A 24,446-nucleotide genomic window follows, 5' to 3' on the forward strand; every position below is an offset into this window, starting at 1 on the left:
ATGGAAAATGTATTTTTAAAAATAAATTTTTATTAAATAAATATATATATATATAAAGGGTATTATACATGCCAAAATTAAATAGGGTGCTTAATCGATTATTACGTGTACAGTGGTTTGAGGTGAAATGGTTCATTTGTAGAAAAACCCAAAAACACAAATATACGCCATGTTATTTACCATCCAAAACCACCAGTGAACCTACACGTGCTTTCGGAGTTAATGTGGATAATGGTAAAGTAGTTGCAAATCCAAAACAAAGAGTTTTCTTTGGGGACTGTTTTGCCTTAGATCACCCTTCATGTATTCCTCCACTATGAGTAGATTCAAATAAATTGATTAAAACGTCATTGGACGGTGGAAGGAATACTTCAAGGATCTTCTCAATCCCACCAACAATCCTTCCCTAGAGGAGGCAGAGCTTGGAGATCCAAGCAAGGGTCCGTCCATCACTCGGGCTGAGGTAGCCAAGGTGGTTGGAAAACTCCTTGGTGGCAGAGATCTCCCTTAGAGATAAGGGGGAGAAGATCAGTGATTCGGGAGAGGCTTGGAGTAGAGCTACTGCTCCTCCACGTTGAGAGAAGCCAGTTGAGGTGGTTCGGGCATCTGGTAAGGATGTCCTCTGGACGCCTCCCTAGGGAAGTGTTCCAGATATGTCCGACGATGCAGATGACGATGGATGGATGGATGGATGGATGGATGGATGGATGGATGGATGGATGGATGGATGATTAAAATACGTTTTTAGGCCTAATTTTTTTTTAATCACAAAACCATTCTCTCAGTCATCATGAGTGTACTTCATGCAATAACTTTCTATGAGAAATCTTTTATAGGTGGACGTCTGGTTCCTATAACCACCACTGTAAGCAATTCTGACTGTGTAAGTTTCTCTAGAACGGAGCATTTTTACAACAAACCGCTCTGAATTAAAGTTTACATCTCAACTGTTTAATTATCTAGACATTTTGAAAAGTCGGTGGAGTTGCCCTTTAATTAAACTCTCCACAGTCTAATGCAAGCTGCCTTGCCAAAGCAGATGGTCCACGGTCTCCCCGCCCCCTTTGTCTTTCCTTCAGCCTGAGCCTCCCACTGGCTTTTCCATTGGCTTAACGTTATTATAGGGGCACGGTTATTCCTGAAAAACGGTTCAGAGCGGTTCATTCCTCGAAATACCGAATCCGTTTGCAGTGTCCTGAGTCGTGCGTTACTGCATGGACCCGGCTGGGCTTCCTCTCTAGCTGGAGCGGCGCACGGGCATTGTCCTTTAATTCAATCAGAAGACATTGTGCACAGGAGGAGGTGGGGCTAAACCGAGACACACTGCACACGCATACGATTATTGTCGTTTCGCCTGTGTGAAATCAGACGTGCGAAGCGCTGCACGTAAGTTAACGTTTCGTTCTTTAATTCGGATTGAAATCCGCTCGGCCTTTCCCGACAAACATCGCCGAGGCCCGGCCGGCCGAGTGCAGAGCTGCCGCTGCCGCTGCCGCCGCCGCCTACGCCGCCTCGGAGCGTGTTAGTGCGGCTTGACCCAGACCGTTTATAGCTACCGTGGTGGGAAAGAAAAGATAAACCGAGCTATTTCTGTGTGGTGGAGTACATTAATTATACTCTGCTGATAAACACAGGCTGACCTCTACTGATGGGTGTATTGGCCGTGTAAGACTTAAGATTTCGATTTTATTTTTCCGTTCCACCTTAAATGGTGCAGTAGTTTCAATATGTTACGTTCCACCGTAAACGCTGCTGCGGTATGTAGCTGCTGCATCATTTAAGGTGGAACGTGAGAATTCGATGAGTAAGCTGGCGAATAGGAAGCCTATTTCATCCTCGTCAGTTATTTACAGTTGTAAGCGGTTATTATGCTGCTGAAATACTTATTATGCCGTTTTTATTCGACTAGGTGACGCAAGACATCAGGAGCATGAGTGATTCCGAGAAACAGAGCATTTCTCTGAAAGAGAAGGATGGAGTGGAGAAGAGGGGACGGGGACGGCCGAGAAAACATCCGAAGGTAACAGTGATAACATTAGGTGGATAACGAAGCTGGGCAGCCTCTTGTGCGAATTCCTCGTTCCACCTTAAATCGCGCTGCTGTAGAATGTAGCTGCTGCACCATTTAAGGTGGAACGGGAAAATTGGAATAGGAAGCCAACTTAAGCCTCGTACAGCTGATGTCAGAAGCAGGCTAGGCTAAAGTAACAACCCCTTAAGAGCTAACAGGTCCCCTGTAACTTTGGCAGGGATCAGGAATTAGGCCTGTTATGTCCAGCCCCTGCCAGATGCATAACTTTACATAACCACCATAAAGCAGTGAGTTAAATCGTGGTTCTGTGTTTCAGCCTCATGACTCATGATGTGTTATCCACTCTCAGGAGTCCAGTGGATCCCCTGTTCCGAAAAGACCGAGAGGGAGGCCAAAAGGCAGCAAAAACAAAGGGCCCTCCAAGAAAGTGAGTGCATTCCAGGCCAGTCCTTTATTTCTTTCCTACAAACTTTATTTGTCATGTGCATTTGATGCGTAATAAGTCAGAGGAGGACTGATGAGGGATCATCCTCAGGCCTTCTTCAGCTGATGGCCTACTAAGTGCTAGCTGTGAGCTAAGCGCTGTCAGTCTGTCGCCCACCACGTCACAGCTCTCAGTGAACTCATTGGCCCCTCCACCTGTTTTCCAGCTCAGCAATGGCACCCTCTGCCGTTCTCTGCTGGAAAGTGTGGAGGAGCTGTGATATTTCTTGGACATAACTTATTTTCGCATTCAGTTTTCACGTCTTTGTCGTAGTTATTTTATCTCTTCAACCTTCCAGTTTGGGAGGTAGGTCCCCTTCCACTTTGGGAGGTAGGTCCCCTTCCACTTTGGGAGGTAGGTCCCCTTCCACTTTGGGAGGTAGGTCCTTCAGTGCCATCAGCCTCAAACATACCCAGTCTGTGAGTATGGTTGAGGGACAAAGCCAATAACATTCTGAAGAAATACGAGAAATTAATTTCTGTAGGGTTACAGATGCAGTAAAGGAAATAAAATACAGACATTTTTTGGCACAGTAGCCCAACATCACCTGAACATTCTGCTCTAGCTCATGAAATAATGGTTTACAGTATTGCCCAAATGTAAACATCTCTTTGTTCTGCATATAATTATGATACGGTTCTGATATCTTAATGCATTCCTAAAGATAACTGCTGTGCTTGGGACTAAATTGGTGTCTCTCCTCAGAGAGCTGTGTCATCTTCAGGAAAGAAGCTAAAGGGGAAGCCCAAGAAAGAGGTAATGCACCCCACAAAAAGAATCCTTTCGAAACATCTTGTAGACTTGTAACATTGGATAGTGTTATATTTGGAACAAAAATGCTGTATTTCCACTTTTTCTTCCCTCTCGGTTCTCCTATACGAATGCTCAAAACCTGTAATACAACCTTGTTACTTCAACTTGCATAAAAACTGTTTTTCCTCTCAATCTTTTCTGCAAATGTAGTATTTTGGAGAGAAAGTCTTGTTCTAGCAGCGACCATATGTAGTTTACTGTCCTTGTAAAGGTGAGTTTGTTTAATGAAATGTGATCTCAGTCGTTGCCTTTGTGTTTTGTGACTCAGGAAAAAGATCAGGCATCTCAGGAGTGCTCGGAGGAGGACGAGGAGGATGAAGATGAGGAGCAGTAGCTGTCTCATCCTCAGCACTACCTCAAGACACTCAACTTGGCACCACTCACTAATCTGCAACCTGTGTTTTAACAAGGGAATGTCATTTGCTCAGACCCCTTCCCGAACTTCAGAGGACTGATATACATCAAATATTCTCTCTCTCTCTCTCTCTCTCTCTCTCTCTCTCTCTCTCTCTCTCTCTTTCGCTCTATCTCTCACTCTCGCTCGCTCTCTCTCTCTCTCGCTCTCTCTCTCTCTCGCTCTCTCTCTCTCACTCTCTCTCTCTCACTCTCTCGCTCTCTCGCTCTCTCTCTCACTCTCTCTCTCACACACACACAATCAGTTATGTAAAAAAACTGGAATAATTTTAGAAATCTGTGAATTAGATCATGTAAGTGTTTAGTACATTTAATGGTGCTTACTGGGTGCTTTTCTACTTTTGTTCAGGTTGGCTTTTTATGTATTTTATGTGGCTTCTAAAGTGAGAATTATAGAATTAGAAAGAGCAAGCTATATGTTTTGACTGTGATGTGTAGTGGTCCTATGGTTTTAGTGCAGGGCTTTCTGCTTAAATGCAGCGGTTTTAAAACATCCCTGCACCGTAAACTGACTAGATTTCATCTTATTAGATTTGCTTTATTATACATGTCGAAGAGTGAGTATTGAACATTTGTTGAAGGTTAAGTGTGTGTAGTTTGTGAGATATACTTACCACGCATTTAAGGAATTTAGATCAGCACTCTCTCTCTCAATCTGTTGTATTAGTTGAATAGTGAATGTAGGTGTTTCAAGCATAGTTCTCACTTCACGTACATTCCAGTAGCACTTATTTCGTGACCAAATTCGATGGGCTGTTCGTCTTAGGTATTTTGCTCACTGACAGATTTGCCACGTTTTATTTAACTATTCCCAACTGGTCACTATCTAGGACAAATGAAAAGACACCCAGGGCAAATTGGTAATGGCTAAAGTCTTTTATACATTCATCCGGTAAACACTATTCTTTAAACGACAGTTTATCACAGTTCAAAATGTATGGGTCCGTTCAAATACTACTGGCAGTTTACACTGAACACTTGTGAAACAATGCTCGCTTGACCAGCTATACCTCAGTACCATGGCTTGTGCTCGTGACAAGCCCACATTTTAGTTGTGATCATGACTGTTTTTACTCTGAGCTTACATCACACGTTTCATCCATGCCCGTTTTCTGAACCATTGCAACAATATGCATTAGCCACCTCAGGAATTACAGTGTACAGAAAGGCAGCAAAAGACCAAGGTAGTGTTCAGATAGCACTGATGACTTCTGTATAGAATATGTTTGTCTTTTCACTTGGAAATAGCCTTTGCCCTGCACCTATTTTTGATGCAGCTGAGGAATTGTCTACAAACTTTTTTAGGCTTATACCACATTTTGTTGATGCAGCAGCAGGATACATATTTATTTCATGTTTAATTAAGAACTAAAATGTACCTGTGTAGCATGTTGTGTTGTTAATAAAATACATTTTCTCAACTTGCTGTCTTGTCATTCTTTTGGGCTGAAGAGCTTTATGGGTCTGGGTTTGTGCATGAATAGTTCCTATCAGAATCCAAGTCATAACAAATGCAGTACTGGTCATATTATTCTATACATTTAAATTAATCAAGGCAATTGATTAATCAATACACGATGGACCTCATTCACCAGTATCTTCTTTTTTTTTCTCCTAAATTTGTTCTTGAGAAAGGTCCTAAGAAAAAAATTTATATCAGATTCATTACGTGTTCTTAAACTGCAGGATTGTTCACAACTTTGCGCTCGTGACTGTGTGTAGATTGTGTACTTGACTAAGAACAAAACTCAAATAAGGAAACGTGTGTGAATTTTTGATAAAAAATTGTGTAAGTCAATTTTAAGATGTAATTTCTTCTTAGGAATGGTAAATAAGACCCAATGACCACACACACTCACACACACACACACACACACACATATATAGAAGCCTTATGTCAACACGATCCAGAAACGCCATCGTCTTCTCTGGGCCAAAGCTCATTTAAAATGGACTGAGGAAAAATGGAAATTTGTGGTCAAATAAATCAAAATTTAAAATTCTTTTGGAAAACCACAGACACCGTGTCCTGCAGATGCAAGAGGAAAGGGAACATCCAGCTTATTATAAGCTCACAGTTTAAAGCCTGCATCTCTGATGGTCTGGGGTTGCATTAGTGCCTATTGTGTCAGCAGCTTACACACCTGTAAAGGCATTATTAATGCTGAACAGTATATAGAGGTTTTAGAACAACACATGCTCCTCTCCAGACAGCGTCTCTTTCAGGGAAGGCACTGCATATTTCAGCAAGGCAATGCTAAACCCCATACTGCATCCATCACAACAGCACAGCTTCGCAGAAGAAGAGTACGGCTGCTGAACTGGCCTGCCTGCAGTCCAGACCTTTCACCAGTAACATTTGGCTCATCATGAAACAAAAATCCGGCAAAGAAGACCCAGGACTGTCGAGCAGCTAGAATCCTACATCAGACAAGAACGGGACAACATTCCTCTCCCAAAACGCCAGCAATTGGTCTCCTCGCTTCCCAGATGTTTACAGACTGTTGATAAAATAAGAGGTGATGCTACGCAATGGTAGACACGGCCCTGTCCCGACTTTTTTGAGACGCATTCCTGCCATGAAGTTCTAAATGAGTTAATGTTTTTCATGAAGTGGTAAACCGTCTCACTTTTAGCATCTGATATGTGTTCTACGTTCATTTGTGAATAAAATATGGGTCTTGAGATTCGCAGATGATTGCATTCAGTTTTTATTGACATTTATTTATATTTTACAGAGCAAAAATATAATTGTGAGTAGAATGCAGAATTATTGCGAGGGAAGGCAGTACCACTTGCTTTAACCTTGGCGCCTACTGGCGCAAAAATCCGGATAATTCTAAAGGGTCCACAAACTTTTTCATGCAGTTGTGCACGCCTGCGTGCGGCGGTCGAGCTGAGACAGCACTGCGCTGTGTTATGAGGGGCTCCCGTAGACACGCTAAGGATTCCCGTCGCTTTGGGCCAAATTCTGTAAGAGCGGCTACGCAACTTTTCTAGTGAAGAGCCGTTCACGGAGGCTCAGGCTGCGACGACGACGTAGCAGTTTCAGTAATGGCGTCTATGGCTGAGATGCGCTTGGCTTCGGAAAAATGAAGCGTAGAAGAACTTATTTCTTTTATTGAAAACGCGGGGTTTCCATTAGTGAACTTTGCGTCGAAAGGCTGTGTCATCTCCCGGAGGTTCGAGCTCTGATACTAGTCCCTGTCGTACCGAGATGATGAAGCTGAAGTCCAACCAAACTCGCACATATGATGGAGATGGCTATAAGAAAAGGGCCGCTTGCCTGTGCTTCAGGAGCGAGACCGAGGAGGAGGTGAGGCCGGGGATGTGAACTGGAGTGATTGAATGGGCCGTGATAACGACCAAAAATAGTGCCGTAGTCAGTGAAATGTTCAGTAGTGGGGAGCGCATTTTGGCAGCACATAAATGCACGTTTTTGAGTTTAATAGAGGAATAGCCGAGCGCCGAGATTGAACAGCTTGAGGGCGGCGGGGTGGCTGTATAATAGGGAGCTAAAGGTAGCTTAGCCGGGTTAACGCTATACGGTGCGATCCTTCAGTGAAACGCTGAGCTGCCTTGTGTCCGGTTAGCCTGTCAGCTACCGAGAACCCGCCAATTTCTAATCCAGCTTATACATGTTGGGCGGCACCGTATGGCTTTTACCGACCAGGACTTTTTGGGGTCTGAAAGAAATCCGCAGACACCGCAGTTTGTGCGAGGTGGTCGCGCAGAAACAACGAAAAGACCGCTAGCTAACCGTTAGCTTGATAGCCAGCCTACTCATTGGCCAGCGCTCTGGATGAGCTAATCTAGGTTAGCTTGTGTTAGCTAGACGTTTTAGCCAACCAAGTAGCTCGCAAGGTTGTACAATTTGTCTCGTTTTCAACATTTATGGCCAAGGAGACGCTGTTATTCACGCTCTCTAGAGATTCGCATTATCTTAATAGACTCAAGTGCTTCAGCAATGTGCATAGCTGACATAGCGCCACTCCACTTGTTTGTTTATAACGGCTGAACAGCTAACGTTAACTTCACCGAGTAATTTTTATGGATATCGTTTGACCTGCTTTTGGCTCAGAAAGGTGTCTATCTCTCGTTAGCTTTTGTCAGACTGGAGGGGGAATGTATGACAAGTTCTGTCAGATCCTGCTATGTCATCTGTATTGCTGCTGTGTGTTGATCCAGGTGTTGTTGGTGAGTAGCAGTCGACATCCAGACAAGTGGATTGTACCAGGAGGGGGAATGGAGCCGGAGGAAGAGCCCAATGTTGCTGCTGTCCGAGAAGTTTGTGAAGAGGTCAGACTCGTTCACATTCACTGATGCTGAATGTGAATTTCCACCCAGTTATTGCACTGTTACTAACGTGGTACAAATCAGTGGACTTTGATCACTTGAGTTATCATTTGGCCTTAAAACACATGAGAAGTACTTACAACTGTATTAGAGTTACAGTTGAGTTGGCTGTATGACCGCATTCATCATTATTGTGATAAATTATGTTACAGTATGCTTTCCTGATCAAATCTATTGTCAGATCAATGGATCTCTAATCATTCATGCAGTTAGGAAGTGGATAAATCGCTCCCCAACTGGGTGTTTGGTTGGTTTAATAGGATGTAGTGCAGCACAGTCAAATGTCAAATACAAGTGATTGGATTCATAGTTTTTGTAAGTATTTTTGAAATTTGGCACAACTTTGTCTGTTTTTAACATGCCAGATGCCATGCTTGATTAATATAAATGGAAATTTATGATGAAAAACCTCTTTCAGTATCCTCTGAGCCACCCAGGAGTCTCATGTCTCACTTGAAACCCAGTGTTTTGTTGGTTTTCGGTAGACTTTGTGCTACTGAATGGAGGGACTCTTATATCCTTGTAGCCATTCTGAGCCAACCCTGATGTTCTGGACATAGATTCTTGTGATGGGTAGTGATACGCATCACTCATGTGGAGAGGCAGATCACGTTACAGTGGAGTTTTAAAGGGCGTTAACCTCAGATTAACCACTGCTCTTTACTCTACACCCTGGCTGTGCTCCAGTTAGGCAGACCTCCAGCAGCAACACTAGGCTAAGCTTCCTTAGGCCCCCTAGGATGCAGACCTTTTCCCTTTATGTGCTCAATATGTCACCATAATGTGCTGGAATATAGAATTTGTAGGATGTACGGCGTTCGAGTGAACAGGATATTCCTTCCTGTATTCTTTTGACCTGCCCTTTGGTAAATCAGTAGGTCTTTCTAACTGTAAATCATGGTGGAAACTGAGAAAGGTGAAAGAGACTTTGTAGAAGATACTTTCTATGGTGCAAGTGACACCTTTGTTGTGTCATTAATATATCTTGACCAGTATATCAGGTGGCCAATAATATTGGTCTATATTGACTACCTATGGGTTTTTTCCGATATGTGCAGAAATATTACTGATGTGCCAGTAGGTTTTGGTTGAGGCATTGGTGAGATTTAAACATAACCTCCTGATGGTAGAAGGAAACCTTAAACAGTTCGAGAACTCGGTATGAGTCCCCTCATGTTCATAGGAATACAGGTTGAATTGCTTAATTTGTACACAAACCACTTTCATGGTTAGAACAACAAAAACATGTTGAAAGCATAATCTTTAGCATGAGAATAACACAAACAACCTTTTTTTATAGAGAGGAGAAATATAAAGTAACAAAAATGAGAACAGAAGCCAAAAATATGAAGAATTGTAGGTATAAATACCAACCACAATGCAATATTATTTATCTCAGTTTAAGCTATTACACCTATTATTGGCACAGGTAATATTTCAGTATTGTCACATTTGGTAGGAGAAATTAATATGTATGAATTAAAAAAAGAGGTCCCAGCCATGATTGCAGTACTTCTGTCAAATCAAAAGTGCTCACTGAAGCTGTATTCAGTTATTCATAGCCACTTATTCCTGAGCTGTTTTTACAGTGGTGTGTGCAATATCAAACCTTTCCCCACTGGCCAAGCATCTGCTCAGTGTAGTTGTGCGAGCTATTATGCAGGTAAAGCTTTAGAGTTTATGGTAATTTACTCAGTCGGGTAATGTGAACACTACAGAACAAAATCCAGATGTCCTTAAGGGCCTTTTGATGTACAGTATGCCCAAAATTTGTGTAGCTTGGGGCTGTAATGTCTTGCGTAAAGCCAGCGATGACGTGGGATTTTACAGCTTGCCTGCTGAAAGAAAGTCACCCCAAAAGACTTGACGCACACCCTTCTGTTTCTGCTGACTTTGCTGTCTTTAGCCAGTCTTTTAATATTAACATACTGATTAAATTACAAATCTCACATTAAATAGCAGTGAGCCTTACCTTTCAGATAATAAACTATTTCCCTTCCCGTCTTGAAATTCATGACTCCAGCCATACATGCGTTACTGCTGGTGTTGGCTTGTATTTCAAATACAAACCTTTTACACATTGCTTCTGTTTCATTACTGAAAATCTGTTTCACTAAGATTTATATTTATATTTTGGTGCTAAAAAATACAATACACTTGCAGCTTTTATAGCACCAGGACTACATGCTCAATTTATTTGTGCAAAGCCCTGATATCTGCCAGTAAAGCACTGTTTAGCTAAAAGTACTCGAGTATTATTTATTAGATATTACTGGAGTAATATCTAAAATACATCACGTATTAGAATTTCTAACTCATTAAAATCTGCATTTTTTGTGGCTTCAAAATTTTCAGGAAGGTACTAGGCATTAAATTGGGAGAATTTTGTGTGAATAGAGTGAATTTTGTTGTGGCACTCAAGGCTATACGATTACACATTTAATTTACTTTTAGTCAGATTGCCATTAAGAGAGCATTGAGTTTTTTTGTATGTTCTTGATGTAATGTTAAGAAAAAATATTCTTCGCCGAACAGGATAATGAAATATTAAACTGTTACTTGGGAGAACTTGAGAAATGTGTAAACTGGGAAAGTAGCTTTCAGTTCCACAATATTGGAGGTGAATACAGGTGTAATTGGTGAGCAGAAATTGCTGTCAAAACTACTGCTCTAATCCAGGCATGTCTAACTTGGGACATTCTGGGCCAAAGCGCTGCCGAGATTAGCGTTTACCCTTATCTAACGCTCAGTTAATGAAGGCCTTGCTAATTAGCCGCTGAGCTGAATCAGGTGTGTTTAATGAGGCAATGTGCTGAAGTCTGTAGTGGTTTGGCCTACGAGGACTGGATCCTGACACATGTGCTTGCCCAGTCTTATCCGCAAAGGGGCCAATGTAGCTGCAGGTTTTTTTTCCCAAGGATTATCACACCTGCTCAGTTGTTTGTGGACAGAGACACTTGATGAAACAAGCAGAGTCTGGTGTCTTGTTAAGAATGAAAACCTGCAGTCAGTAGATTTTCTAAAATAGTTTGGCAACATCTGCTCTGATCTTTTAAAATGAGTGCCATTTCTGAACATGAATGGTAATGACTTGCCTTTATGTAACTGAACTAAACAAAAGTTTTGGTTCCCAGTCACCACCAAACAAATCACATAAGCACTACACATCATGCATTCCCTTTATTTGTGACCGTGATCTATACTTGATTCTATAACATTGAAATTAAGCCATCAAGTCTGGACCCCAGTGCAAAAAATGATGTCCAGCGAATTGTTGACTGTGACGTCTGTTTGGCTGTTTATACAAAGAGCAAAAGGAGAGAAAAATGCACAAGTCACTGCTGAAAAGATCTAAAGTCTGGCTGTACTTTTCACAACTAGATGATAACCGTTCTTAATGCTTTAAACCTACATTCTTAAGTCTGGTAATAACCCAGTGAAACACAAAGTGCTGAATTAACTTCTGTCAAGAAAACAACGATTTTGAGTGCATGAGAAATGGGACTCTCAGCCAGTATTAGGTACAAATCTATTACAGATTACTAATTACTTCTTACAAAATGTAATGAGACTACATTACTTATTACTTCCTGTGAAAAGTAATCTCATTACTCATTATTACTTCTCATTTACTCTGTAAAACCTGCTTGTACCCAGCTGTACAAGAGAAAGCCCAATAGTGCTTTTCAGTTGTTTATTATGAAAGAAATAGTCCAGTTACAGTAAACATTGTTGAAAAGGCCGGTCACTGTCCCTGCCTTTCAGTAAGATCAGTTATGCTGAACAGCTGATGCTGTTTGAAAACCAAGAGACTAGCCAGTAGAAAGAGTTATGAAACAGCCATCTCGAAACAGAATGTTTATGAATAAAATGGAAAATTTAGGATCTGTTTTTACGGCTCTCTTAACGGTTCTCTCATTCCATCAGTGCTGCGATATTGGCTAACACATACTGGAGCTAGCTTTACAACAGCATAATTATCAATCTGTTGTCTGCAGCCTAAAACTATTGACAGCCAGTAGCAAGATCAACTCCAGAAAGTCCTGGGCTCTGTATTAACGTTATTGCACTTGGTAGAAGTACTAAAGTTCTTCACTTCGTCTCTTCTAGCCTCGTTCCTATTAATGTGTGTTTTTGTTTATTTTGCGGAAATCAGTCGTTTTATTTCTTATTGCTTATCACTTCTAGGATTAGTCATTTTTTGTTTTTATGTTGTGAGAGGGCAGTGCTGTGGGAACTGAAAAAGTTTTATTTGAGCTATTTGTCTGTGTTTTCTCTGCTCCTAACTACAGAATCACAACTGAGGTTGAACTACCACTGCGCAAAGTAACCCGTCAACTGAGAAGTGGTTTGTTAAATACAGAGACAGTTTCATTAAGGTCTTGCAGATTATAATAACATCTAAAGCAAAATTAAAACTATTATTCATTATTTAGTCTTTTAAATTCTGTGTTTAACTCAGTAGTATTTCTATCAGTGTGGTTATCAGAAGGCCCAGTCCAGTAATGTAGGCGTTTGCTGATTAGTTTTTTCGGAGGTTTTTAGCCATTGGGCCAGTCTCTTGGGTTTAAATTAAATCTAGTTGCAGACTAAATTAAACTGTCAGTGGGTTTTCTAAGTTGATGGCATTTTGCCTGAGTAGTTAATTAAGATGTGTTGAAGAGTTGATCAGTTTTAAGCTTCGCATATGGAGAGACCCAGTAACTAGTAGATGTGCAGCAGAGGGGCGTGTCATTTCCCAGCCATGAACTTAACTACAGGTTCCTATTAAATGATAAATGGCAAGACTGAAACATAAATGATGAACAGTCTTGATAATGAGTGATGGTGGTGTCAAATAAACAGATTATCACTAAATTTGTCAATGTGTCAAACCCTTTTATCTTGTCACTTTGAGTTGCAGCACATTAGCTTTCTTGTGTTTCCAGCGATTTCTTTTTCCTTGTCCCTTAAATGTTAAAAACTGTGTGCATGTTTTTGTTCTGTTCTGATAGGCTGGTGTCAAGGGCACTTTAGGAAGACTAGTAGGAATTTTTGAGGTGAGTTGAACTAATACTAGAGTACATTTTGTGACCAAACCAAGCTTCTTCTTGTCTGCAGTACTGGTTCTGATTCCTACTGCACAGGTTATTTTCCTAAAATTCTTTATACGGATCAAACATGAGACTTTGCAGGTTTGCGAAGTCATTATAGACTTGGAGTAGATAAAATCAAATGCAATCAGTAAAAAAATGTTGAATTTAAAAAGCTTTGTAGTTTTGGAAACAAGCAGATTTTCATTTAGTGGTTATTTCTTAATGATAGTTGGATGTAAAAGATTTTTTGAATCAGTGTTCTAGATACTGATGATTCTAAATTTCATATTGTGATGCATTTTTTGTCATTCATTTTCTTCTCATTTAGAATCGAGATAGGAAACACAGGACGTATGTGTATGTTCTCATCGTAAAAGAAGTACTGGAAGACTGGGAGGACTCTGTAAACATTGGTAAGTATTTGAGAGTAGTTTATTGTAGTGATGCATTAATACCATTTTTTATACCAAGTTCAAGTACATAGTGCTTGTCAATACCGAGTCTGATGCCATACTGAGCAACTTACTTAGTATTAAGTAGTTGTTAGTGTAAATGAGAGTAATGTACCTTAACGGTTAAATCCTTCAAATTTAACTGATTTAAGACATGCATTAACTAGCTATGATAACAGCTACGTTATTTACCTTGGATTGAGTAGGGTTGCACTGGAGAAGAGTGGACTTTGTTCCACATCATCCTCTAAAGCCAGGCATACTCTGTGCGATTTTAGAAATCTTGTTCTTTGGTGACTCTCACTGTACATTTGAATAGACCATTGTGTACAGACAAAGCTGACATGTTATGTACTCACACTGTACCAAAACACATGGTCTACATGCTACACAGAAAGACAGCTCTTACAGAAAGTGATGTCTATGAACAAATTTAAATAAAGCTGTTTAATTCAATACAACATATTGCACACCAAGTACTGAGCAAACATGCTAAGAAACAGAGCTTTGAGCATTGCTGTGCTGCACTGAAGCGAAAAGCAAGCAGTGATGTACATGGCAGGACAAAACAGTCTGTCTACTGGCTGTTTAAGAAAGAAAGAAATCACGATAGTAACATTTACAACTGTCAGTGTTAACTTTTTTGCCTCCGTTTTACTAGCCCATTTTTTTCCTCCCATTTTGGGGAAGTGGTTGTGATTGTGTTTGTGGGTTTAAAACGAGCTAAAATCGCACAGTGTAGGCCTGGCGGGAATATGCCAAGGCAGTATGTTTAAAGTGACGACTTTGTGTCCAACTACCACTCAGTAACACTTCTCTGTGAGAGCAGCCCCTCCTTCACTGCCAGCTTGAGTCATTTGTTCATTAGTGCAGCAGCGTACACTCAGCTTACATCATAGGGTATTAACTGGTATCTGTGAGTTTTTTATCGATATCAACGCATCCCTAATTTATACAATAGGCCATTATTGATTTTTAGATGGAACTACTGAATTTTAACACTTATGCCATAAGTGTATAGAGATCTGTGTAGTACCTGGGCGATACTGCTAAATTGAATGTTCATATACAGAGAGCATGTTTTCTGGAAGGAAACTGTATGTACACCATGCTATTTTATGGGCATTATATCATGGCTTTAATATTAATTATCTAGAAAATATATAGCTAAAAAGTATCGCTAAAACTGAACCACAATATAAATATCTTTGTGTAGGAGTATAGACAAAGTATCGCCCAGCCCTACTGTGTTAGGACTAAACAACCCCACTGAGAGCACTGTGCCTTCTCTTGTGTTGACAGGAAGAAAAAGGGAATGGTTTAAAATAGACGATGCCATACAAGTGTTGCAGTGTCACAAGCCAGTTCAGGCCACCTACTTCGAGGCTCTACAGGAGGGCTGCCTGACCAGTAACGGGACGCCTCTAGTGGCCACGATAGGTGGAGACCTTTCGCCCACCTACAACATTAATCAGAGCTCTGTCTCTGATATCAGATAACTAATACACAACACTGACACTCCGGATGCTTCCGCCACCACTCTCGCTCTTATTCTTTCAGTATTTTTTTTTTCTCTCTTTGCGCTCTCTCTCTCTTTTTCCTTCTCTCTTTAAAACTGGTTTGCCTTGCCAACCCTTTTTGAGTGCCAGGAAGGTGGCACAAACAAGTGTTGGGTAAATATTCAAAAACTTGTTTTGTAAATGTAAATTGTTTGTCTCTCTACTCTGATTTCTCACCTCCTCCCCTACAAACGGACAGTTGCATGAAATACTCTTTCCCCTCCTCGTCCTTTTCTCCCTTTAGCGCCCTCTACGTGGCCCAAGTGTGAGTTTAAATGAATGCAAGAACTACTTTTTACTGTTGTGATGTAAATACACATAGCCTAGTACTTACGCTTGAGGCTTTTAATATTTTTATGCGTTCATTTTCTTGTATGTGAGAGTGAGAGTGAGCACGTATTAGTGTGCGAGTGATCGTGTATGGATGTGTTTGTTCTCTGAACCACCCCACAGTGAGAAGGAAATGCTTAGCTGCCTGAACAGATGGAAATGTGAGAAGTCAGTCGTTTTGCATGAGCACTGATATTTATTTGTCTTACGAGTTTGGGTGATCTGATGAATGTTCAACCTGTATTTGGTGTCGGTAGGTCTTTTGAGTAATGTTTTTCTCCCCTTTTTGCCCCCTGTGGCATTTTGTAAATATCTTGTGAGCTGAAGAAATACAGATGGCTGACTTACGCTTGTTCCCTGACTAGAGAGTGGAGCTCAAGTCTTTGAATATGCTGACTTTAAGGGGATGGTTCAAACAAGCAGTTCACATAGGCATGCTAGCATGCTAATCGGTGTGTTTCATGCCACTCTTGCGTCCGTTTATTGTTGGGCCATGTTAGCGTTTTTGCCTAGCGCATCCATCTAAGTCGGACTACCCTTTGGAACCTCAATCAAAAGGCTGTGGGAGCATATGTGTGCTTTATGTCGCCAGAAGAGAGTCCTACATGTTCATTATAATATGAAGAGGTCCTTGAGGTTTAGCATGTCGCTGCTGCTATCTCATGCAAGCCTCTATTTATTTCAGTGTTTTGATGGTGTGCCAGTGAGAAATGGTCTTTCAAAAAGAAAATTTGCTAGTTATTTCCTACATTTCAATGGCAAAACCACTAAAACCAGAATTATTTTGAATGGCAATGTCCTGGAATTTATGATGTCTAGTTTGGCGACAGGTGGATGTAACCAGAAGGTGTGGTAGAAAAGAAGCTCGGATAGGCACATATCAAACTGTTTTCTCTTTTTGTTTTTATTTATTAGCAAGCATCAAACTTCAAATGGGCCCACTATAACATTTCTTTTTTCTTTCTTTCTTTTTTTTTTTGGATCCAAATTAGGTGGAATACAAGTCAAAGACACTAGGCCACAAAATTCTGCGTCAAAGCCCACTGGGTAATTCTAAGTTCAGAAAGCTGAGGGCGCTTTTTTTGGTTTAGTCAAAGGAGTTCCTTTGAATGTGTCCAACAGAAAACCCACACGCCTTAGTTGTCCCTCAAATTGTTTTAAGCTTGTACAAAGGCTCATGTCAACTGCATGAAGGCACAAGTAGTTTAATGCTGCCTCTTGTTTACTGTGGTTTTCAATGGAAGAGTTGTAACTCATACCGTGTTGATCTGGGCAGATGAAGGTGTTGCATAGCCCTTATTTATATCTAACAATGATCTTTGCAGTAGTCTTTTTTTTCTTCATCTCTTAAGGGAAATTGTTGAATCCACATCTTCATTCAAGTGCTCCATACCTGCTTGACAGCAAGAACTAACACTTTCTAACATGATGCAGAGCCAAACAAGGCTTGTACAGACGAGAGACCTTGTTTTAACATGTAAAAAAGTGGTTTTGATCTGTAAGCTTTTCCCTTCTCTTTTCCACTTTAAACCATTTAGTAAGTCGTCTGAGCCAGGCTGCTTACCTGCCCTTCTGACGGCAAGCAGCAGTTGGCACAATACTGTGAATCTGGAGCCACTGTAGTTCGCCATTTATTTTTTCCTTTCTGCATAGGTCAAACACAAAAATACAAAGTACAGTATGTGTGGTTTGATGTTGGGTATGGTACAGTGTGAGTTTCTGGTCATTGGCTATGGAACTGATAAAGGTCCCAAGCAGGATGTTTGAGCTGTTATAGAGCAGACGTTCTCAAACGTCGAGTATTGGCAGCAAAGTCACCTTTATTTCTCTGAACAACTTTCAGCAGGATTGTTTATCCAGAATTTAACCTGCACACTTAAAAATGATGGTTCTTCAAGGGTTCTTAAGTAAGCAATTGGTTCTGTATAGAACCATGAACATTCAAAGAGCCCATTGCATGATTAAAGTGTTTTTTTGCATTGTGAATGGGTTCTTCAGATTGATGGAGAATGTGCTGTAGATGGTTCTATATAGCACCAAAATGAGTTATTCTGTAGTAACAAGCCTGACGTCCTAACAATTGAAGAACCCATTTTGGTGCTATGTAGAACCATCTACAGGACTCTGAAGACACGTTCATGATGCAAAGGACCCTTTAATCATGCAAAGTTCATGATTCTATATAGAAACATTTTGTTTACCCTAGAACACTTGAAGAACCATCATTTTTGAGTGTGTAGATATTTTACCCCCCAGCCAGCAGATCTGTTTTGTTGAGATGACGCATCAGGTTTGCCCCTATAAAACATCCTGATTAGGACTTTGAGGCCCGATTCCCAGACACAGATTACGTCCAGTTCTAAATGACACAATCCTCTGAATGGAGGTTCTCCATTGAAAGGAAAATGGTCCAGGACTTGCTTTAATCCCTGTCTGGGAAACCAGCAACTCTGTGGGCTTGGTTATTAGTGAGCAAAGAGCAAGTACATTCAGGCATAATCTTAACAGAGGCCATGGTTCAACTGAGTAAATCCAAATTTGTAATGATTTTGTTTACATGGCTAGTCAAGTGCAGGTCTATCCGTCAAACACTAAAATCATGATTTAGAAGATTACATCGTCCTATAGCTGGGTGGATGGACTAGATAATATTTAATACATAATTTTGTTTAATTGCTCAGAAAGTGCAACATTTTTTATGTTATGTATTTTAACTGCACATAGCACAATCACCTATAGACACATAAAACTGTATTATAATTAATTTCTAATTTAAAACAATCTCCTGTGCAGGGAGTAGCTCGATTATACGTGGAATACAGCCAGCATTTTTTCCCTAGTCCTTTCGCCCTCTCCAGATTTGACTCTGCTTATGCAGTCTTGATTTCCGACCAAAAAAAATTGAGTCCTACAATTTGTTTGCAGATCAATGTCAAACTGTAGAATTGACTATGCTCAGTTACCCTATTGCACCTTACTCTTACTAGCCCAGCATAATGCATTAGACCCTGAATGTAGACTTTCAATTTACATCAAAACACCAGCCTGAGTTTAGATTTTTTTTAAAAGCCCTCAATGTGTCACATTTGAAATTTGCCTGTTGTAGACTGTTGCCTGTAGAAACCAACACGGAGAAAAAAAACTGACATCACTAATTCAATCCCTGAAGCTGTGACCCTTTTCTGTTTAACAAGCATACCCTTCACTGGAACATTTGCTTTGTGATTTTGGGATTGTGGAATATACCAGTATGAGAATGTAATATAAATGTGCCAACAAATAAACATCAGTATTTCACATTATCATTATAGTGTGCCTTTGCTTACAAAAACTTATCTCTGAAGTTCAAACAGGGTCCTGTTTGTTCAGATGTTTACAGGAGAAAAGCTATGAGCCCTTGCAGCCCTTGCTGTAGATTGCTATCCAGTCTTTAACCTTAGAGCTTTCTTTGTATTTGGCTGCAATTTTCCCACAGATCAAACTCAAGATTAGTTCAAATCCCAACAGGCTAATTCAGTTGTAAATGTATGTAACCTTTGCCCCGTTTTGCAATGTAGTAAAATATCTTGGCATGCTGTAACACTACGTAACAGCTCTGGTGTTATTCAGATCTGATGCTACAAATCTTATCCAGAACTTAAGCAGTTCAGCTCATTCCAGACTTTTCAAAGATGTCTGCATAATTAAATGGTTAATATGCAAACAAAGTCATGCAAGTGGTTTAATGCAAAATGCTCCATTTTAGAGAAACTTGCCTTCTGTGGATTGTTTGCAGTGGCAGTAATAGGAACCAGACATCTGGTAAGTTTAATGCATCTAAAATCTACAACACATTAAGCAGTTGCAAAAATACTCCCTGATATGAGGCACTATTTTAATAAGATTTTAACCTATAAAACATTTTTAAATCCCTTCAGTGTGGGAAGGGTGTTATAAGTCAATAGTACCAGGACTTTTGCGCAGATGACCTTTATCAACATTACACACTGCTGCTGTCTGACCGAAACCTTGCATCTCCAAACTGAGAACTTTACAGCAAAAGGTAAAAACCCACTTTGCTTTTAATTTAAGTGAATGGAACCAGACTCTCCACCCAATGAAGTGAATTTGGGTCATTTTTGTGGCCCATTCATTATGAAGTTTACACACAATGTACAGAAAAAGGACAATGGGTACTTTAAAATTACATCAAACTGAAAAACAAAAATGGAAATACAACCTTTGATCCGACAGCAGCGATATACAGATTTTTTTAAATTAAAAAGTGGTGTGTTCATCACCACCACTGTAAGGTTTCTCTGCAATGTACTTTCCATATGCCACAATGAATGTTTACATCACACTGAATTATGCAGAAACTTAGAAAAATTGTAGTCTAATCACATATGCTTAAGCAAGGAAAGCACTGCACTGTCCAGCACTTCCTTTCAGGAGTACAGTACAGGAATCTGCTTTCCACCGAACATCAGGCTCTCACCGTTACGTTACACATATTATGCAAAACTTCAGGCCTTTTACCCAAATTCATTAATTTTCCTGTCTTAAGTAGGCAAATTGTGAGCTTGGGTCTCGCACACGTTCTTAGCCATGTATATTTACAAGCTTAAAAGAAAATTGTCACATCATGCCCACTAGCTTAAGTATTACAGGAAGCATGTTTTATGATTTTTCTTCAGGTTTTATATAGCCTCTTTAAAACAGCACTCAAACGGCACGCACATTGAGCACTCATCTCTCCGACCTGCACAGGGCTTCTGTTCAAATGTCAGCTTGGTATGAATGCAATCCAGTCAATACAAGTACATTTGCCAGGGAATGTCATTAAAGCCTCTCCTACAAATCTGACCTGAGATCCCCGGCCTGCTGGCCTGGCCTTTTACATAACTGGAAGAGACTGCTGTATATTCAGCATGCATTAACTCCACAACAGAGCATTAATGTGCATTTTACCTAAACTGCTAATGTGCCCAGAGGTTCTGCAAATGCCCAATATATAAAGCAATATTTAACATGACCGGTAAAAGAAAGACACTGACATGAAACCTATTTGACGCTTTATTATACAGACAAAGTGGAAAATTACTGTGGCTGCTGTCCTCGGCCACGTCCGAAACCACCTCTCTGCGAAAGACAGAAGGCAGAAATCAATACCATCGTTTCATATGAATCTCCATTAGTGGACAGTTTAATTACAACAGCCCACTAATATTTACACAACTCTAAAACGGTACTTACAAACTGGAATTCTGTGGCAGCTCCAGCACCTGCTTCAGCCTTCTTGTCTGCTCCAGCTACAGTAATACAAAATACATGTATTAGGTTTATGAGCCCTTCATACACCCACCAGTGTAAAAGTCTGCCAAGTAAATAAATGTTGGATGAAATTACAGGCGTACTGTTCTAAACACAACTGCATCTGGACCACTAGAACAAGTGAGGTGAAAAGCAACTGAAAGACAACACTGATAGTTCACCCTGTACTGTTCTCAGAGCGTTGTATCTCAGTTTTGGCTGGTACTAAGCCCCTGCCCCACTGGGCAAAGAATGTGATGACCTGCTCAGCTCGGCAGTTTGACAGTAGTGTGCACTTACGCTGAGCTGCAGATCGTCTGTATGCATCTCTGTCTCCCTCTCCACGGGCCAGACGAGCTGGTCTCTCTCCCTCCAGACCTGAGAGGAGAAAGAAAAAAAATTAAGCAGAATTAATTTTCTTTACATTTAATCTAAAAAGCTTTCAACCTTCAGCCATCTCATTTGTTCCAAGAGTATGACTCCAACTGTAAAACGCATTCACATGACAAAGCCTTACCCTTGGGGCGGGGTCTGGCTGTCTCAGGGCGGGTCTGGCGGCGGAGGGTTGCAGGAACGATCTCAGGTGGCAGGTGCAGGAAGTCCCTCAGGTACTGGATGCCCTCATTGGTCAGGTACCAGTAGAAGTGGCGCCAGGCAAACTGTTCTTTGACGTACCCACAAGACTTCAGAGACTACAAAAAAATAAATAAATAAAAAAATAAAAAAAGCACTGTTTTACAGATCTTGGCAATGTTGACAACTATATACACAAATTCTTGTGGCATCATTTAACACTTCACAGCTTGACCCTTTGACAAGGAGTACTTTATAAAACAAACCCTCATGAAGTAAGCATAATTCAGGACAAGTGCATCTCAATAACTGATAGCCAAAGTTGCTTGTAACCAGAAATACATCAACGACTTGATTTGAAGCAAAGGATCTCCTGGGTTGCCAGTTTTTCAGCAGCTTAGATAATGAATTGCATAACTACACTGTTACATGAACTAATTAAAGTACTACCTAAAGCCCATCATGTGGCTAAACTTGGGCATGAGTAAACCAGGGCATTTTTCTCAAAGCAAGTCAGACATGGATTTGTCTGGAACCTTTTTTTTCAGGAACAACTGATTACGATCAATGATAGTTTACCAGTTTTTCCAAAGTAGAACACGTTTCGGCTCAGCAGTATTGACATACCACTTTATAGGACCACCGGATTTTTCCTATTTATTAAGCACTGCTAGACAGTAAACCCAAAAACCTGCCAGAACAGGAAACCAGTCAACCATATATTTTTTTTTTAAATCACAACAGTTTTACACAATGCATGCTGTATCATTCTTGTCCATCTTAACAGCTTTACAAGACATTGTTTACTGATGCTTTTATTATTAACTGTGTGAAATTAAATTATAACACACCCAAAGGGCACTTTGAACACCTAGCTTTAAAATCATTGGCTCATTACTGATAAGAGAATTGATGTTTTTAACACAGGAAAACAAGCCAACACATCCATGCTGTCAATACGGCACCACATCAGTTCTAACTTATTTCCTCCAAAACCACCTACGCATTAAGCTCCAGTGTGATATTGTTTGCATTTTACAATCACAGTCACCAGTCAAGCTTTTATTAACAATAAATGTACCTATACTTTCCTGGCTGACAAAGTTATGCAAGCTCATTCACAAACTAACTACAGACAAGTGCATTCAAAAAGACCATACATCAAACAAAAGCTATATATGCTCAAAGAAATTATATACAAGACGGGAATAAAATCCCTCTTCATTTGGTACACAGCTGCGCATCACCACACCAATTTCATTAACATCACAGGACGACCGGTCACTTGCACATTAACGCATCTCAGACTGGAACCATTCCAGACCAACTTTCCTGGTACGCACCTGCATGGCCTTGATGACGTGAAGGTTGGGCACATTCTTGTCAGCGAGCTCCGGGTGCTTCGGCAGATGCACATCCTTCTTGGCCACCATGACGCCCTCCTTGAAGAGGAGCTCATAGATGGCAATGCGATTCTTCTTGGGCATCAACATCTAGAACAGAAGCAGATTCCAATGATCGTTACACTCTGATCTTTAGCAATATGTACATACCAATCAACACGCCGACCAGATATTCATCAACGAGAAGGCACGAAGTGGGACCTTGCTTATCAGTTACCAAGGAAACTCCTTAGTACATCATGTGAACAGCATCCAGACACCCTTCTAATGAGTTAATGCAGCTTCTTTAAAAGGTAAACCTATTGCTAAGACATTAAATCCCACACAATGCACGTGATTTCCAAGCAAAACTGCTACCAACTAAATGAGAGGCTCTGAGGCAGCCCTGCTTGAACTTATGGTCATCATGCCCACTGCTAAGCATCAGCTGGAGGGGTATAAAGCTGCCCAGCACTGGGCTTTGGGGCAGTGGACCACCTCACAATTGTGCTCCAATTTGGCATGAACATGAGTGATGCTTGTGGTCCAGAACTAATCATCCAACATCACTACCCGACCTCACTAATGCTCTTGTGCCATCAAATCCTCACAGCAACGTTGCATAATCTAGTGCTAAGCCTTCCCAGAAGAGTAGAGACCTGTTGGTGCAGCAAGGGAGGACGAAGTCCTGATTTAAGAAGGTGGTCTACAATCTTTGACATAGTTGAACATCATGGTCATGCTTCCTTCTGGAGTGACGAAAACCAAAGGAACGGCTGACAAACACTGAGCAGTGGACCAAGCGGCACCTGGACTTAGAACTGGCTTTCGGGAACAGGATCCAAATACGTCCAGAACAAGATTAATGACCGTTAATAAGCCCATAACGTGCTCTGCCCTGCAGGACGGATTCGGATGGGGAATATCCAGCACCGGCATACGTGCTAAGCTACTTCCACTGGTTATGAAAGCGGACTCTCTGATTCAGATACACAACTAAGATTATCTGGAGTTTCTACATATGAAGTGTCGCTGAACCGCTACACGGAACCGCGTCGCTACAGAGCAAACCGAACCGGGGCCGATACCGAGCTAGCATGCTAAACATTAGCTCGCGGTTTAACAGCAAATGTGGCTGTTGTGGCTGCATGTTTTGACTTTTAAGGCCAGTTGCGGACGCTCTGGTGAAAATAATCCCCCAAGTCACAAAACTAAGAGCCATTAATCCGGAGCGCGTCCGCCTACATCACATTCGGGAAAGGCGGACGATAGCCGCGCTAAACCTTCTCTCAAATACCCTCCTAAATACGAGTAATTTGGCGAAAGGCTGTTAATCACGCATACATAAGAGAGTCTTCGCACACATCGACCCAAAAAAGAGGCAATATATAAAGCGATTAAATAGATTGTGGTGGATTTTGGGGCCTCGGGTCCGGCCTACCTTTACACTTGCTGAGAGACCGGAGTCGGAAAGGACCTCCGCTGTAACTCGCCCTGTATTGTTGAGTGGAGCGGGTCGCCCCGTCAGTACCGCCACCTACCGGCCTGGAGCTTAACGTTGAAGCGCCCTTGATGGAGAATTCCACCGAATTTTAAAATTTCCGAATCATTCAGGCTTTAATGTGTAAACACAGAGTCGTTCAGAGCGGTTAGACGTAAAAACGCTTAATTGTAAAGAAAGCTA

The 24,446-nt window shown here is 41.0% G+C and overlaps 3 protein-coding genes across 5 annotated transcripts; 2 read left to right on the plus strand and 1 right to left on the minus strand.

Moving 5' to 3' along the window:
• The first annotated feature begins 1,062 nt into the window (after nucleotides 1–1,062).
• hmga1b (high mobility group AT-hook 1b) lies at nucleotides 1,063–5,164 on the plus strand. Of its 3 annotated transcripts, none has more exons than XM_017708381.2 (5): nucleotides 1,063–1,386; nucleotides 1,910–2,020; nucleotides 2,382–2,459; nucleotides 3,222–3,272; nucleotides 3,598–5,164. In XM_017708381.2, exons 2-5 carry the CDS (start codon nucleotides 1,931–1,933, stop codon nucleotides 3,661–3,663), a joined length of 285 nt encoding a protein of 94 aa, XP_017563870.1. In that variant the 5' UTR covers nucleotides 1,063–1,386; nucleotides 1,910–1,930; the 3' UTR covers nucleotides 3,664–5,164. The 3 variants fall into 3 exon arrangements, with proteins under 3 accessions (XP_017563870.1, XP_017563869.1, XP_017563871.1); XM_017708380.2 differs by having other exon boundaries at nucleotides 1,065–1,302; XM_017708382.2 differs by lacking the exon at nucleotides 1,063–1,386 and adding an exon at nucleotides 1,513–1,665.
• Nucleotides 5,165–6,769: 1,605 nt separating this feature from the next.
• Nucleotides 6,770–18,817, plus strand: nudt3b (nudix (nucleoside diphosphate linked moiety X)-type motif 3b). The gene is made up of 5 exons (XM_017708404.2): nucleotides 6,770–7,059; nucleotides 7,932–8,042; nucleotides 13,094–13,138; nucleotides 13,503–13,587; nucleotides 14,929–18,817. Exons 1-5 carry the CDS (start codon nucleotides 6,961–6,963, stop codon nucleotides 15,123–15,125), a joined length of 537 nt encoding a protein of 178 aa, XP_017563893.2. The 5' UTR covers nucleotides 6,770–6,960; the 3' UTR covers nucleotides 15,126–18,817.
• Nucleotides 18,818–20,557: 1,740 nt separating this feature from the next.
• On the minus strand, nucleotides 20,558–24,331 carry rps10 (ribosomal protein S10). The gene is made up of 6 exons (XM_017708403.2): nucleotides 24,204–24,331; nucleotides 22,724–22,873; nucleotides 21,325–21,499; nucleotides 21,108–21,185; nucleotides 20,751–20,806; nucleotides 20,558–20,636 (listed from the first exon to the last, which is right to left on the minus strand). The coding sequence occupies exons 2-6, from the start codon at nucleotides 22,871–22,873 to the stop codon at nucleotides 20,595–20,597; spliced, it is 501 nt and encodes a 166-aa protein (XP_017563892.1). The 5' UTR covers nucleotides 24,204–24,331; the 3' UTR covers nucleotides 20,558–20,594.
• Between the last annotated feature and the right edge of the window lie 115 nt (nucleotides 24,332–24,446).

Source organism: Pygocentrus nattereri, chromosome 26 (genome assembly GCF_015220715.1).
Source record: "Pygocentrus nattereri isolate fPygNat1 chromosome 26, fPygNat1.pri, whole genome shotgun sequence".
Classification (NCBI taxonomy): Eukaryota; Metazoa; Chordata; class Actinopteri; order Characiformes; family Serrasalmidae; genus Pygocentrus; species Pygocentrus nattereri.